The sequence below is a fragment of the Zootoca vivipara genome, chromosome 9, assembly GCF_963506605.1.
Source record: "Zootoca vivipara chromosome 9, rZooViv1.1, whole genome shotgun sequence".
NCBI lineage: Eukaryota > Metazoa > Chordata > Lepidosauria > Squamata > Lacertidae > Zootoca > Zootoca vivipara.
Window position 1 is genome coordinate 58,247,165 of NC_083284.1, and position 13,679 is coordinate 58,260,843.

Here is a 13,679-nt window from a genome sequence, read left to right on the forward strand (position 1 = left end):
TTGGGAACTGCCCAGAGTGGCTGGGGAAACCCAACCAGATGGGTGGGGTATAAATTAATTTATTATTATTATTATTATTATTATTATTATTATTATTAATTGAAATTAACAGATTAAGTTTTATTACCTTTTATTTAGGGTGGTATATACCTATACCATTGGGGCTATTGAGAAACAATGGATGTATCAGCATGCTGAAGGGAGCACTGAAGTTTGCAGGGAGACAGAAAGCAGCTTTATCTGCAAAGTAGGTCAGTGAGGACTGAGTAGCCATGAAATGCTCTTTATGGTGGAAGTGAAATCAAAAGGAAGAGAGGAAAGCACTGTGTGGAGGGAATGGCTCTCTGAAAGGAGGAAAGGTATGCTGTAACACCATATGTGTCCCATCAGTTGTACATTTCTTTTAATCTGGAATTATATTTATCTTGGAATATATGTCATTTTTTGTTTCCTCCTGGTCAATGGTGGACATATAAATTAAAATCAGTCTCTAAAATTATTGAGCAGAACCATGCCATGCCATACCTAAGCTTTGGTTCTCTTTTGAACTTTCAACGGCATGTAGAGATGGAGCTTGAATTGGCACTTAAATAGCTTTACAGCTAAGAGTAGACAGTTTGGACACAAAGCATGCAGGTAAGACAAAATTTGCATGCTGCCTATTAATAGTCCAAAAGTTCTTAGCAGTTTGTCCAGGGTGCAAAAACAGATTATAGACCCACCTCAAATTTCACATTTCTCAGGGTGCATTAGGGTTTTAAAATTATATCTCTGCACCCCAACAGTGAGTCACTTGTGCACATGACAGTAGAACATTCAACCCCTTTGATCCACCCATTGGGGGAGTTTAGTTCAAAAAGGTTCAAAGTCCACTGAACTAGTGCGGAGGAGTGGCGCTAGATTCCCCCTTAAGCAGCTGATGGCAGGTTTTAGTGTCTTGAAAGAGTTGAGCAGTACACTCCTCTGGATTGTGGATTCAAAGAAATTGATGAAAGCACAAACATTTATTCTAAAAGAATATCTTGAATTTTTCCAAAATTATAATAATCCTAAATATAAACAATAGAGTATAATAATTGTGCGTCCTTATGTATTTATTATTGAAATAACCTTCATTCAGGTAGTATAATGCAGCATTAAGACGATACAAAAACAAAACAAGCCATAATGTCTTAAATCGAAAGAGTTCAGGGATCCCTAGCAAAACCATCAGGAGTTTAGCGGCAAAACTAGACTTTAAAATATGCTGCACAAATTTTACTAAGTATTTTTCATATTTCAAACTCCTATATTTCTAGAAGTACAGACAAGATAATATAGTATACAATGTTATACTTGTTTAAGTTCAGTTCCCAGATTTCACCTTCACATCATCCGTATTTCACATGTGATTCCACAAACATAGCACTTCCATGCTTCCAAGTTTTGGGGGGGAAAAATAAAAAAATTCTTCATTCCTAGCCAGAAAAATCATTAAGAATGTACATCAGGTATTCTATGCATATGTTTTAGAAAGATGTACGATTCTAAAGTGGGGTGCTGATTTCAAAACATGGAATGTTTAAAACCAATGTGAGTCATCTTGCTAGTTTCTGAATGTTGCTAGATGTATTGCATCCCTACCAAGTTTTTATCACTGAAGGCTGGCGCTATGAGTATTGGGGACAGTGTTTGCTCCCAAAATATGTCCCTTGTCCTACTGCCTCGCCGCCCACTCCAGGAGTGAACTACAGCCATTACATTTACATAAGAAAAAGTGACAGGAATCTACTCAGGTCAGTGACTGCTGGGTTTTCTGCTACTAGTAACCAAAATCACTTAGTTTAACCAAACCCAACTAATCTGGATTATTGCAGCCCATTTACCTTATTGCAGCTCCATATACCTTAACAGGAAATATTTTCAATAACCACATCTTGAGTTATTTTCCTATTTTGTCGCTAGACTAAAACCAGGGTTTGACTGTTGTACGTACACATGATAGCTAATCCAATATAAACTCTTGTTTTTGTAAGACAATCGGGAACAAAATGTGGTTTGCAGGACATGCACAGGGAAGACGTCTTGTTGCACAGGCAGAGTTCAACTTGTGGAGCATTGAATACAGCCCAGTATCTTCCAAACTAGAAGTCAAAGATACGCCTCAAGTACAGGGGACCTATTAAGCAGCAATCATCTTCAAATCCCCCCACCCCCAAAATGATATAAAAGCAGAGTTCTCAGAGACAAAAGTCTAGCAAAAGACGTCAATCCCCATAAACAGCCTCTGCATTTACCTGGATTCACATCCCTTGCTGTCTCAGTGCTACAAACCCAACCAGAATGTACAGGGCATCTTTTATTATGCATGGGCATGTGACTTTGCATCCATGATCGTGAAGCCGTTGTTACACATGGCTATACCTGGAACTAAAACTGGATCAGGGTCACAGTATTTAAGGAAGTGTCTCCCTTAGAGGAAAGCAAAGAGAAGGCCCTTTGTTGATTTGAGCTACAACTTCATCTTTGTTTTCTTCCTCCTGCAAAACTAAGGGACAGGGAAGATTGGGGCTTCTGGGCCTGCTTGGCACAAGCTTGTGGTCCTCAGCAGTACAGCCTTGCCTCAATACTCACCATCTAACATGGGGAAATGCTTTCTAAATATTATTATGAATTATTATTATTATTATTATTATTTATTTGTAACCCGCCCATCCGGCTGGGTTTCCCCAGCCACTCTGGGCAGCTTCCAACAAAGATTAAAATACATTGATCCTTTTAAGAATCTGTAGCAAGTGACTTCTATGGTATGCTGGCTGTGTCTAGACTTGTCTTCTCATCACCTGCGCAGGCTGGGGCTGGTGGCAGTTGTAATCCAAATTATCTGGAGGGCACCAGTTTGAGGATGCCTGGAATAAATCCAGGAACCTGGGAATGATTTTTTTTACTATTTTAACTATAACTTTCTGAACGGATGCAGTAATGCTCTTCAAGAAGTGGACTTCTTTGTTCAGCTGTATTCATAAAGTGCAAGCTGTTAATTTGCAGGAATGGTGAGGACAGGTCTTTGTTTTGTTTTGTTTTGTTTTTTGGCATGACATGCATCAACATGTTTTCACTAAGCTTCTTTGGGAACGGTACTGCTGTCGACCAACTAAACACTAAACTAGAATTCTAAGTTAAATAGAAATTGTCCGTTCTGTATGGCTCTGTCAGTTATTAAAGGAAGATGAAGCAATCCCATAAATACATTACTGTTCTTAAATAGGAGAAGCTAAATATGAGAGGTTATTTTTCCAGTTAGGATTCTAGCTTACAACTATGTTACATCTGGACCTTAAGTGCACAACTCTATTTCTTTGGACTTTTCTCTCTTTCAACATGTAGTCATTTGTCACCTACTGACTGGCTGTCACTTCAGACAGTAAGACAAACAGCTTCGTCCGAATCACGGTCTTTGGTGCTATCCTCGCTGGGCAAACATCCCCCTCCGCTTGGGGACCGGCAGCTCATGTCCTCCACACCTGACTCCTGATCACTGTTGGCAGAGAGATCTGGATCGGAGCTTTTCAGGTTATCTTGCGTAAGAATCAGGGCCGAGTCTTCTTCATCTCCCTGTGATGGGCTCCGGGAGGAGAAGGATTTCAGATTGCCTGTGTAATCCTGGGGAGTGTTAGCGATGCTGTCATTAGAAGTAGAATGTCCAAAGTCGTTGCTTCCATTTTGTTGTTTTTGCTTTATCTCACCATTATTCAACTGCCCACTTGTAAGTTTGGCCAATCTCTGCAAGACAAGAAACAGTTCATTCCCCATTTTTCTATCTTTCAAAGCATATATATCCCGCTCTTCAGCAAGAAAAGCTCCCAGAATTACTCACATATCGATAAAAATGACACAATCCCTGCCCTGGCACCTCACAAAAGGAAAAGGGGACAGCAAGGGAAGAGGAAATATACCGGTACATCCCATATTAACATTGTTATTATTTCCTATTATGCTTATTATTTCTCAAGGGCCATCAAGGCCTTAAAATAAAGGAAACAAAACAGCAAACAGTCCGTTTCCATCTTAACTAGTCAAAAAGGATGGGGGGGAGTAAAGCAAGCAAACTCAGGCATGAAATTATTGGTTACAATAAACATCAAAATTTAGTGTCTGAGGATTATTTTCCTCTTCTCTCCCCATCCCTTTATCCTTTTGTGTAACATCTTGCTTTTATTGATCTAAGTCACTCTAGGAGCCTTTCTGGGTATGAATGAGTATAAATGCTTTGAACAGAAAAATAAATATGAAGACCAACATGAAATATAATGGAATGGATTGAGAGAGACTGGCCAAATGAAGAGCAGTGGAACAAGTTTCCCCCCCTGGAGACTTAGAATACTGACTCGCACCCATTCCCCCCCCCCCAAGCAAAACATCTTTTCTTTTCTTAGCCTGAGAAAATGTGTTTCGATACGGTCCAATTTTTGGAGGGTTCTCTTTCATCTTTGGAAGGACATTCCTGACCCAAGTCTTCATTTTTTATTTTGACATAAATGTTTGGTACCAAGCTACTTGAAGGTCTGTCTAAGCCCAGCTGAACTTGCCAGGGATTTGAGATCCGCTACAGAGGTCCCATTTGTGCAGTCTCCATAAAATAAGCTAAGGCTAGTGTATATAAAAGACAGTGCCTTTTCTGCAATGGCCCCATGTCTATGGAACACACACCCTCTGTGCTCTCTCCTTAGTCTTGTGTAGGTGGGCTCTAAAACAATTTTTAATGAGAGCGCTTAACAGACAGTAGTCTTACTGCTGGCTGCAATATATTGATCTGAAATGTTTTTACTGATGCTATTACACCTCTGATTGTGCTGTTTATATTTTATACAGTTTGTAATTGTTTTACATGTTATAAGTCACCACGGGGGAAATGTTTCATTTTAAATGGCAGCTAATAACAATACAATTCTATGGGGGGACAGGAGAGAGAGGATGGGAAATCATAATAAAAACAAGACAAAAAATGTCTTCTGTCTCATCACTTTCAGGATCAGGGATTGCGAAGTATTTGGTACTATTTCGCTGGTACCATAAACACTGACAGACATTGGGAACAATCCATCCAAAGTCATAACATTAGCTTTAGCTGGTGGGGGTGGGGTAATGCAAGTGCTCCAGTCAAGAAAGGGAGATCTGCATGCCGGAGGTGCATCTTCACAGTGATGGACTCAGTTTAGCTTGATGGACACATCCCCATCTGGGACCACCAGCTGCATGCAACGCACACATGTTGAACTGGATCAAAGCTGGCCCACCACACTGACTTCAAGAAGCATAGTGAAATGTAGTGGTTATAGAATGTTGACCAGGACCTGGGAGTTCAATGCCCTGTTCAACTCTGAAAGCTCCTTCACTGGACGAGTCCCAGTTTCTAAGCCTAACCTCTCTCACAGGGTAGTTATAAGAATAAAAAAGGAGAAGGAGAACCACATAGACCACCTTTGTTCCTTGGAGGAAAGGTGGGATTGTTGGCACCCGTCTCTCGAGACAATGGCATGTACCTGGGGATGAAGTCAAACCACTGTGTTAGCTGCACCGAAGTGCAAGTCTGGGCAGTGTGGATGGAGGTCCTGGGCTGCCCAGACAACAAAACCTCATGCTGGGCCTTGCTGATGATATCCCACAAGGCAGCAGAGGTTTAAGATCAGAGTTTTCCTTCTCCTCGATGGGTTACCACCCCAGGTTGATGAGTCCCATCTGCCCCCTCTATAGCACATGCAGAAGCCACCTTATTGACCTTGGACCCACTATTGGTTTCGTCCTCCAGAGCCAGTCTTTGCATGCAGAGGAAGTCCCTATCTCAAGTAGAGTTTGAGACCCATCAGCTACCCTCACCTGGTTTAGCCAACCAGTCGCATGCTGACAGCTTCCAGGAGCTACAGGTGGGAGCTGAGAGCAGGCTGGGGACCAAAGGTGGACAAACTGTGAGGAGTAACAAGTAACCAAAGGGTTAACTGTGTACTGTCCACCTGACCACTGAGGAAGATATCATGTTACAGAATGTACTGGAAGTGTTTCTTTGTGTATCAGTTGGTTTCGATTCTGCCTGGGAGACGGTCGCAAAATGTCTGCGAGCTCACCAGGTCGTTTGTTGTTTTCTCTGTAAAATAAACTTCAGTAGTTATTAGAACACCTTGGACTCTGTGTGTTCTTAAGAGGTTTTTTATCCAACGGCTATACAAGCTACCGCTGTGCGTGAGAAGAGAAAAGAAGAACTCTGCTATATTTCACTGCCCAGCCCGGGTCTACGGAGCAGAGACGCTAGAGAAAGCGTGCCGGGCGGCATTTAGTGGCTCCTAATTGAGTCATAAATAACTCAAAGGAGTCCTATATTCGTCACAGGTTATGGGTAACAGGTTATAGGTCCTGAACCTAATCAATCACCAAAGCAATAAAAGGTGATTGCAGCTGTAAAAAGCCTTGGAGAAAGCCGGAGTAAAGAGCTAGCTGGGAGAAACCTGTTTTTTTGCAGTCGGCAATTAACAGATGAACTCGCTAGCAGAATGTCGCTGGACTGGAGGCTGGGATCCGCGGTCTACCCGGAGGAGCAACGTCAGCTATTCTGAGTGAGTACAGTGCTGGACACGGAGCCCGGGGGTAGACAAGATGGCGGAGCAGCTCCAGGAGTCGTTTGTCGTGCCGTTCCAGAGGTTGAATGGCGACAACTATGCAGAGTGGAGAGAAAGGGCAAGAATGTGGTTGCTGGGAAAGGATTTGTGGACTTGTGTGTCAAATCCCCCAACCCCTGCCGCTGATAATTCAGCAGCTGAAGCGCAGAGGTTTGCGGCAGAAACCAGGAAAGACAATAAAGCTCTGTGTGCCATTGCCATGAGCTGTGATACTACGCAACTGCCCTATGTGCAGAATGCTGCAAATGCTAAGGAAGCCTGGGACAGTTCGCTGGTACCATAAACACTGACAGACATTGGGAACAATCCATCCAAAGTCATAACATTAGCTTTAGCTGGTGGGGGTGGGGTAATGCAAGTGCTCCAGTCAAGAAAGGGAGATCTGCATGCCGGAGGTGCATCTTCACAGTGATGGACTCAGTTTAGCTTGATGGACACATCCCCATCTGGGACCACCAGCTGCATGCAACGCACACATGTTGAACTGGATCAAAGCTGGCCCACCACACTGACTTCAAGAAGCATAGTGAAATGTAGTGGTTATAGAATGTTGACCAGGACCTGGGAGTTCAATGCCCTGTCCAACTCTGAAAGCTCCTTCACTGGACGAGTCCCAGTTTCTAAGCCTAACCTCTCTCACAGGGTAGTTATAAGAATAAAAAAGGAGAAGGAGAACCACATAGACCACCTTTGTTCCTTGGAGGAAAGGTGGGATTGTTGGCACCCGTCTCTCGAGACAATGGCATGTACCTGGGGATGAAGTCAAACCACTGTGTTAGCTGCACCGAAGTGCAAGTCTGGGCAGTGTGGATGGAGGTCCTGGGCTGCCCAGACAACAAAACCTCATGCTGGGCCTTGCTGATGATATCCCACAAGGCAGCAGAGGTTTAAGATCAGAGTTTTCCTTCTCCTCGATGGGTTACCACCCCAGGTTGATGAGTCCCATCTGCCCCCTCTATAGCACATGCAGAAGCCACCTTATTGACCTTGGACCCACTATTGGTTTCGTCCTCCAGAGCCAGTCTTTGCATGCAGAGGAAGTCCCTATCTCAAGTAGAGTTTGAGACCCATCAGCTACCCTCACCTGGTTTAGCCAACCAGTCGCATGCTGACAGCTTCCAGGAGCTACAGGTGGGAGCTGAGAGCAGGCTGGGGACCAAAGGTGGACAAACTGTGAGGAGTAACAAGTAACCAAAGGGTTAACTGTGTACTGTCCACCTGACCACTGAGGAAGATATCATGTTACAGAATGTACTGGAAGTGTTTCTTTGTGTATCAGTTGGTTTCGATTCTGCCTGGGAGACGGTCGCAAAATGTCTGCGAGCTCACCAGGTCGTTTGTTGTTTTCTCTGTAAAATAAACTTCAGTAGTTATTAGAACACCTTGGACTCTGTGTGTTCTTAAGAGGTTTTTTATCCAACGGCTATACAAGCTACCGCTGTGCGTGAGAAGAGAAAAGAAGAACTCTGCTATATTTCACTGCCCAGCCCGGGTCTACGGAGCAGAGACGCTAGAGAAAGCGTGCCGGGCGGCATTTAGTGGCTCCTAATTGAGTCATAAATAACTCAAAGGAGTCCTATATTCGTCACAGGTTATGGGTAACAGGTTATAGGTCCTGAACCTAATCAATCACCAAAGCAATAAAAGGTGATTGCAGCTGTAAAAAGCCTTGGAGAAAGCCGGAGTAAAGAGCTAGCTGGGAGAAACCTGTTTTTTTGCAGTCGGCAATTAACAGATGAACTCGCTAGCAGAATGTCGCTGGACTGGAGGCTGGGATCCGCGGTCTACCCGGAGGAGCAACGTCAGCTATTCTGAGTGAGTACAGTGCTGGACACGGAGCCCGGGGGTAGACAAGATGGCGGAGCAGCTCCAGGAGTCGTTTGTCGTGCCGTTCCAGAGGTTGAATGGCGACAACTATGCAGAGTGGAGAGAAAGGGCAAGAATGTGGTTGCTGGGAAAGGATTTGTGGACTTGTGTGTCAAATCCCCCAACCCCTGCCGCTGATAATTCAGCAGCTGAAGCGCAGAGGTTTGCGGCAGAAACCAGGAAAGACAATAAAGCTCTGTGTGCCATTGCCATGAGCTGTGATACTACGCAACTGCCCTATGTGCAGAATGCTGCAAATGCTAAGGAAGCCTGGGACAGTTTGGAAAGGGTCCATCAGAGAAAAACAGCTGGAGCTAAGGTGCATGCTATGAGGCATCTCTTTGAGTTGATACTGAGGCCAGGACAACCCATAAAGGAGCACATTGCCAATGTGATTGATGCATTCCATAAGCTGCAGCGGCATGAGCTTGTGTTCAAAGAGAAGGAAAAAGTTTATATCTTGCTGTCTAGTCTGGGAAACGTCTATGAGCATTTGTGCCTAACGTTTGAGGCCATGCCTGATGATGAGCTTACGCTAGCTTACGTTTCTGGTCGTTTGGCGGATGAGGAACAGCGACGCCAGAGAGAATCGGCTGAGAAGGGGGGCCGTGGGCGCAGAGAAACCAGTGGGGGTGCAGTAAAAAGCACTGAGGAATCCACTGTGAGTACGTGCGCAACAAGGCTTTGCTTTCGGTGCCAGCAGCCGGGGCACGTAGCGAGATTCTGCCCAACTCCGGAAGCAGTCAAGGTCACTCAGCCAGGTGCCAGGCAACCCAGCGGACGTGGTCGTGGGACCAGCCAGCAGCGCCGAGGCAGAGGACGTGGGAAGACTACAGATAAGCCTGTCAGCCAACATCTTTCTGCTGCCTTAGCAACGGTTAGAAACAAAAGACAGGACAGTTTTACTTTCATTGTCGACTCAGGCAGTTCGCATCATCTTATGCCACCTTCAGGAAGGATCCTGAACTGCAGGCCACTTGAAGATGAAAAAAGCCTGCAGCTTGCTGATGGTTCTTGTGGAGCAATTAAAAACAAGGGTGTTTTTTATATGCAATGCTTAGACACTAACCTTGATGTTTATGTTGTACCAGGCATGGAGAATGGTCTCTTAAGTGTGTCTTGCTTATTGCGTGAGGGCTTTGAAATAAGTTTTGCCAATGGTGTTTGCAAAATTGCCAGAGATGGGGCTGAGCTGGTAAGTGTCACTGTTGGGTCTGATGGTCTGTTTGTCCTAGATGGGAGGGGGCAAGCAGGTGGAAGTAACAGTCAGAGACAAGCAGTTCGGATTTAGAGGGGGAGGATGTGGGACCAAGGCGTTCAAAACGCACCACGAAAGGTAAACCACCTGAAAGGTTTTCAGCTGTCAGTGTATGGGCGAACCTAGCAGTGTGTGAGCCTGAAAGCTTTGAAGAGGTGCAACAGTTATCAGTAGAGGAAGCTAGGAAGTGGAAAGTTGCAATGGAGAAAGAGTTGAACTCCATGCAATCTCTTGGTGTGTATAGTCTAACACAGTTGCCAGAAGGTAAGAGAGCAGTCAGTTGTAGGTGGGTCTACAGATTGAAACCCACAGTGACTGGAGAGCCTCAGTACAAGGCTAGATTAGTGGCTAGAGGTTTTACTCAGAAGAAAGGAATCCACTACACAGATGTCTTTAGTCCGACTTCGAGATCGGAATCTTTCAGGATGCTTTTAGCGACTGCAGCGCAGAGAGGCCTAGTGGTCAACCACTTCGATGTGGATACTGCTTATTTGAACTCTGACCTCCAGGAGGAGCTGTACATGTTGCCTCCTCCAGGGTTTGAGAGTGACGTGCCAGGTCAGGTGTGGAAGCTGCACAAGTCGATCTACGGTCTGAAGCAATCCGCTAGAAACTGGAATTCGTGTCTTGATTCTGTTTTGGAGAGCCTAGGTTTCAAGAAGAGTCTAGCTGACAGTTGTCTGTATCTCAGAGGTGAAGGAGAACAGCAGGAACTGTTGCTTGTCTATGTAGATGACCTGATCTGCTTAGCAAAAAGCCAGATGCAAGTGCAGAAGTTTGCAAAAGAGCTAGGCAAGAGGTTCAAACTCAAGAATCTAGGTGCAGTGAAAGTTTATCTAGGTGTGCAGATAGACAGAACTGAGGATGGAAGTTTTTTGCTCAGTCAGAAAGGCAAGATTGAACATTTGCTTGAGAAGTTCAGAATGTCTGACTGTAAAGGGGTCAGAACACCCATGGAGACAAACTTTGTGAAAGAGTCAAAAGTGAAGGACAAAGTAGCGTTTGAGAGTCCTGAAGTGTTTCAGTCAGCGCTAGGAAGTCTGTTGTATTTGTCACAATGGAGCAGACCAGATATTGCTTTTGCAGTCAATTTGCTCAGTAGAGAAGCATCGAAACCTAGCGTGCATGCTTGGAACGGTATTAAGAGAGTGCTTAGGTATTTGCAGGAAACCAAAGGGTACTGTTTGGAGATGTCAGCGCAAGGTGAGCCACAACTCACTTGTTTTGCAGATGCTGATTGGGCCAATCAGGAGGACAGGAAGTCAGTGACTGGCTTGGTAGTGAAGTTTGGAAATGCCCTGATTGGTTGGCGGTCGCGCAGGCAAAGCCTAATAGCTATGTCTTCCACGGAAGCTGAATTCTGTGCGTTGTCTGCGACATGCACTGAGTTGGAGTACTACAGATGTTTGGTCCAGGAAATCTGGGGTGATTGTAGCCAGCCCATCACTGTTTGGGGCGACAATCAACCATCTTTGAGACTGGCAGAGTCTGGACAGTTCAAGGCCAGAACCAAACACTTAGACATCTGCTTCCGAAACGTATGTCAGAGCATACAGGCAGGCTTGGTAAAGTTGAGGTATTGTCCAAGCCAGGAGAACCTAGCAGATGGGTTCACAAAACCCTTGAGTTTCCAACGACATGGGGAATTCTGTGAAGGGTTGGTTTTGGGGTAAGTTTGGATACCCAATGTCCCCAGTGTTCAGGTGAGAGGGGGTGTGAGGAGTAACAAGTAACCAAAGGGTTAACTGTGTACTGTCCACCTGACCACTGAGGAAGATATCATGTTACAGAATGTACTGGAAGTGTTTCTTTGTGTATCAGTTGGTTTCGATTCTGCCTGGGAGACGGTCGCAAAATGTCTGCGAGCTCACCAGGTCGTTTGTTGTTTTCTCTGTAAAATAAACTTCAGTAGTTATTAGAACACCTTGGACTCTGTGTGTTCTTAAGAGGTTTTTTATCCAACGGCTATACAAGCTACCGCTGTGCGTGAGAAGAGAAAAGAAGAACTCTGCTATATTTCACTGCCCAGCCCGGGTCTACGGAGCAGAGACGCTAGAGAAAGCGTGCCGGGCGGCATTTAGTGGCTCCTAATTGAGTCATAAATAACTCAAAGGAGTCCTATATTCGTCACACAAACTACCCCAGAAGGCGCATGACATGTTCCCCCATCAGAGGGGCTACCCCTGCCCTAACACCCCAAAGGTGGGATAGAAATGTAATAAAGATACCTCTTCCAAGACCAGTAGCTCTTCCTCCAACTGTTGTGTTTCTTCCTTCACTGCCAATAAGTACTCAGTAACAGACTGCCGCGGATGCAGCCCTTTTTCAAAGCGGTTGTACATTCCACTCCAGAACCTGGAAAACGAAAGAATGAAGTTGCAGGACGCAAAGGGAAATCCAGTACATGCCTATTCAGGAGTGTGCCCCACTGAGTTGTGAGGTAACTTCTACCTAAATGGGTATAAGATCGCTTTTAAGGCCCAGCACAGACCCCTGTGCTATACTAGACACAAGTTTAATAAGGGGGGAAGTTCTTCAAATTTCAAGTTGGCATGTGAAAATCCTTGCCTGCCTTCTATCTAGGGGCTATTTTTAACATGGAAGTCTGCAAAGCCATGCAGCTCAAAAAAAATATTCCTGGATTTCTGAGACATTTCTGTTTGGGAAATTGACACATTTCAGCATGAAGCAGCTGTTGAGCAATCAATATTCACAAATTGCCGCAAGCAAAAGATCCCTGAAACAATGAGCGTGTTGCAGTGGGAAGGAACACCTGATGTATAGGCAGGTGTTTCTTCACATAACCCTGAGACGCTGGTTCCCCCCATGACCTACTCTTGTTTACTCTGTCATTGTCACAGACCTTACCTACATGACAGTTCCCTGGTCAGCCTGAAAACAGTAGTCTCAGAAAAGGTGGGGTATACTGTAAAGACATGTTGTGGACAACTTGTGTTAGACTTATCCACCGTGTTGTCCAGTTCCTCCGGTTACATGCAACCAACGGTCTGTTGCGTGCGCATAAGCAGATCAGTGCAGGGTTAAGTAACAGTCAGAGGTGGATTCAGAATAGAGCTGTTTAGAAAGGGCTTGTGAAGCTATTTTAAGAGGCTCTGTAATGCTGTAGGTTCTAATGATAGCACTAAGTGGATTCCCGTCAACACAACCACCCCTTTCCCAAATCTATAGTAGTTCAGTTTAATTCTCAAGAGGCAATGTTAGCTTAAAATCAACTTTTAAAAAACAATTTCCTTGGGGAACAAGCAATCAGAACAATAAAACAGCACACCCCGTAAAGGAAACCAATGAGAGATTCTGATTTTTACCATTTGCATTTGTCCATAACAGATTTTCAGCTTTTGAATTGTAGCAATAATAAGCATTACAGTGGTACCTCGACTTACGAAGATGATCCGTTCCGCGGTCGTCTTCGTAAGTCGAGGTTTTTGGATGTCGAAGCGCGCGGTCGGCGCATGCGTGAAGCGTGATTTTGCACTTCTGTGCATGCGCCAGGCATGCGCGGCGAAAAGACTTCCAGAGGTTGTCGACTTCGGAAGTCGAAACCTTCGGAAGTCGAAGCGTTCGGATGTCGAGGTATGACTGTATTTGTAAATTCCCATAAATATAATTTTAGGGGACTGGATGTGCTCGTTTCAGGGTCAGCGATCCTCATAGCACATCAGGCTTAAGCCTGCAGCTCCGTTAGGCATTTGGTGTCCATAGCTACCAAACGTGTGAAGGGACCAGAGAGTACACGTGGGGCTAGCTCCACTCCCACTGACTCTGCCATGCACGCCAGCCCCACCTGCTGCATGATTTGCATCAGTTTGAAAGGCACTGCTTCTGGGCATGTCAGTTTCCAACATGAGGACAAGACCTCTGATTAACCAAGCTTTCCCATCCCT

At 44.9% G+C, this 13,679-nt stretch overlaps 1 protein-coding gene across 1 annotated transcript in view; it reads right to left on the reverse strand.

The window, feature by feature from the left end:
• Nucleotides 1-927: 927 nt before the first annotated feature.
• The window catches only part of MTMR7 (myotubularin related protein 7), a 46,122-nt gene continuing 33,370 nt past the window's right edge, over nt 928-13,679 (reverse strand). The window contains exons 13-14 of the mRNA XM_035114210.2: nt 12,003-12,129; nt 928-3,762 (exon numbers count right to left, since the gene is read on the reverse strand). Of these exons, the coding sequence (XP_034970101.2) occupies nt 3,397-3,762; nt 12,003-12,129 (493 nt within the window). The 3' untranslated portion in view covers nt 928-3,396. The remainder of the gene's footprint in view (nt 3,763-12,002; nt 12,130-13,679) is intronic.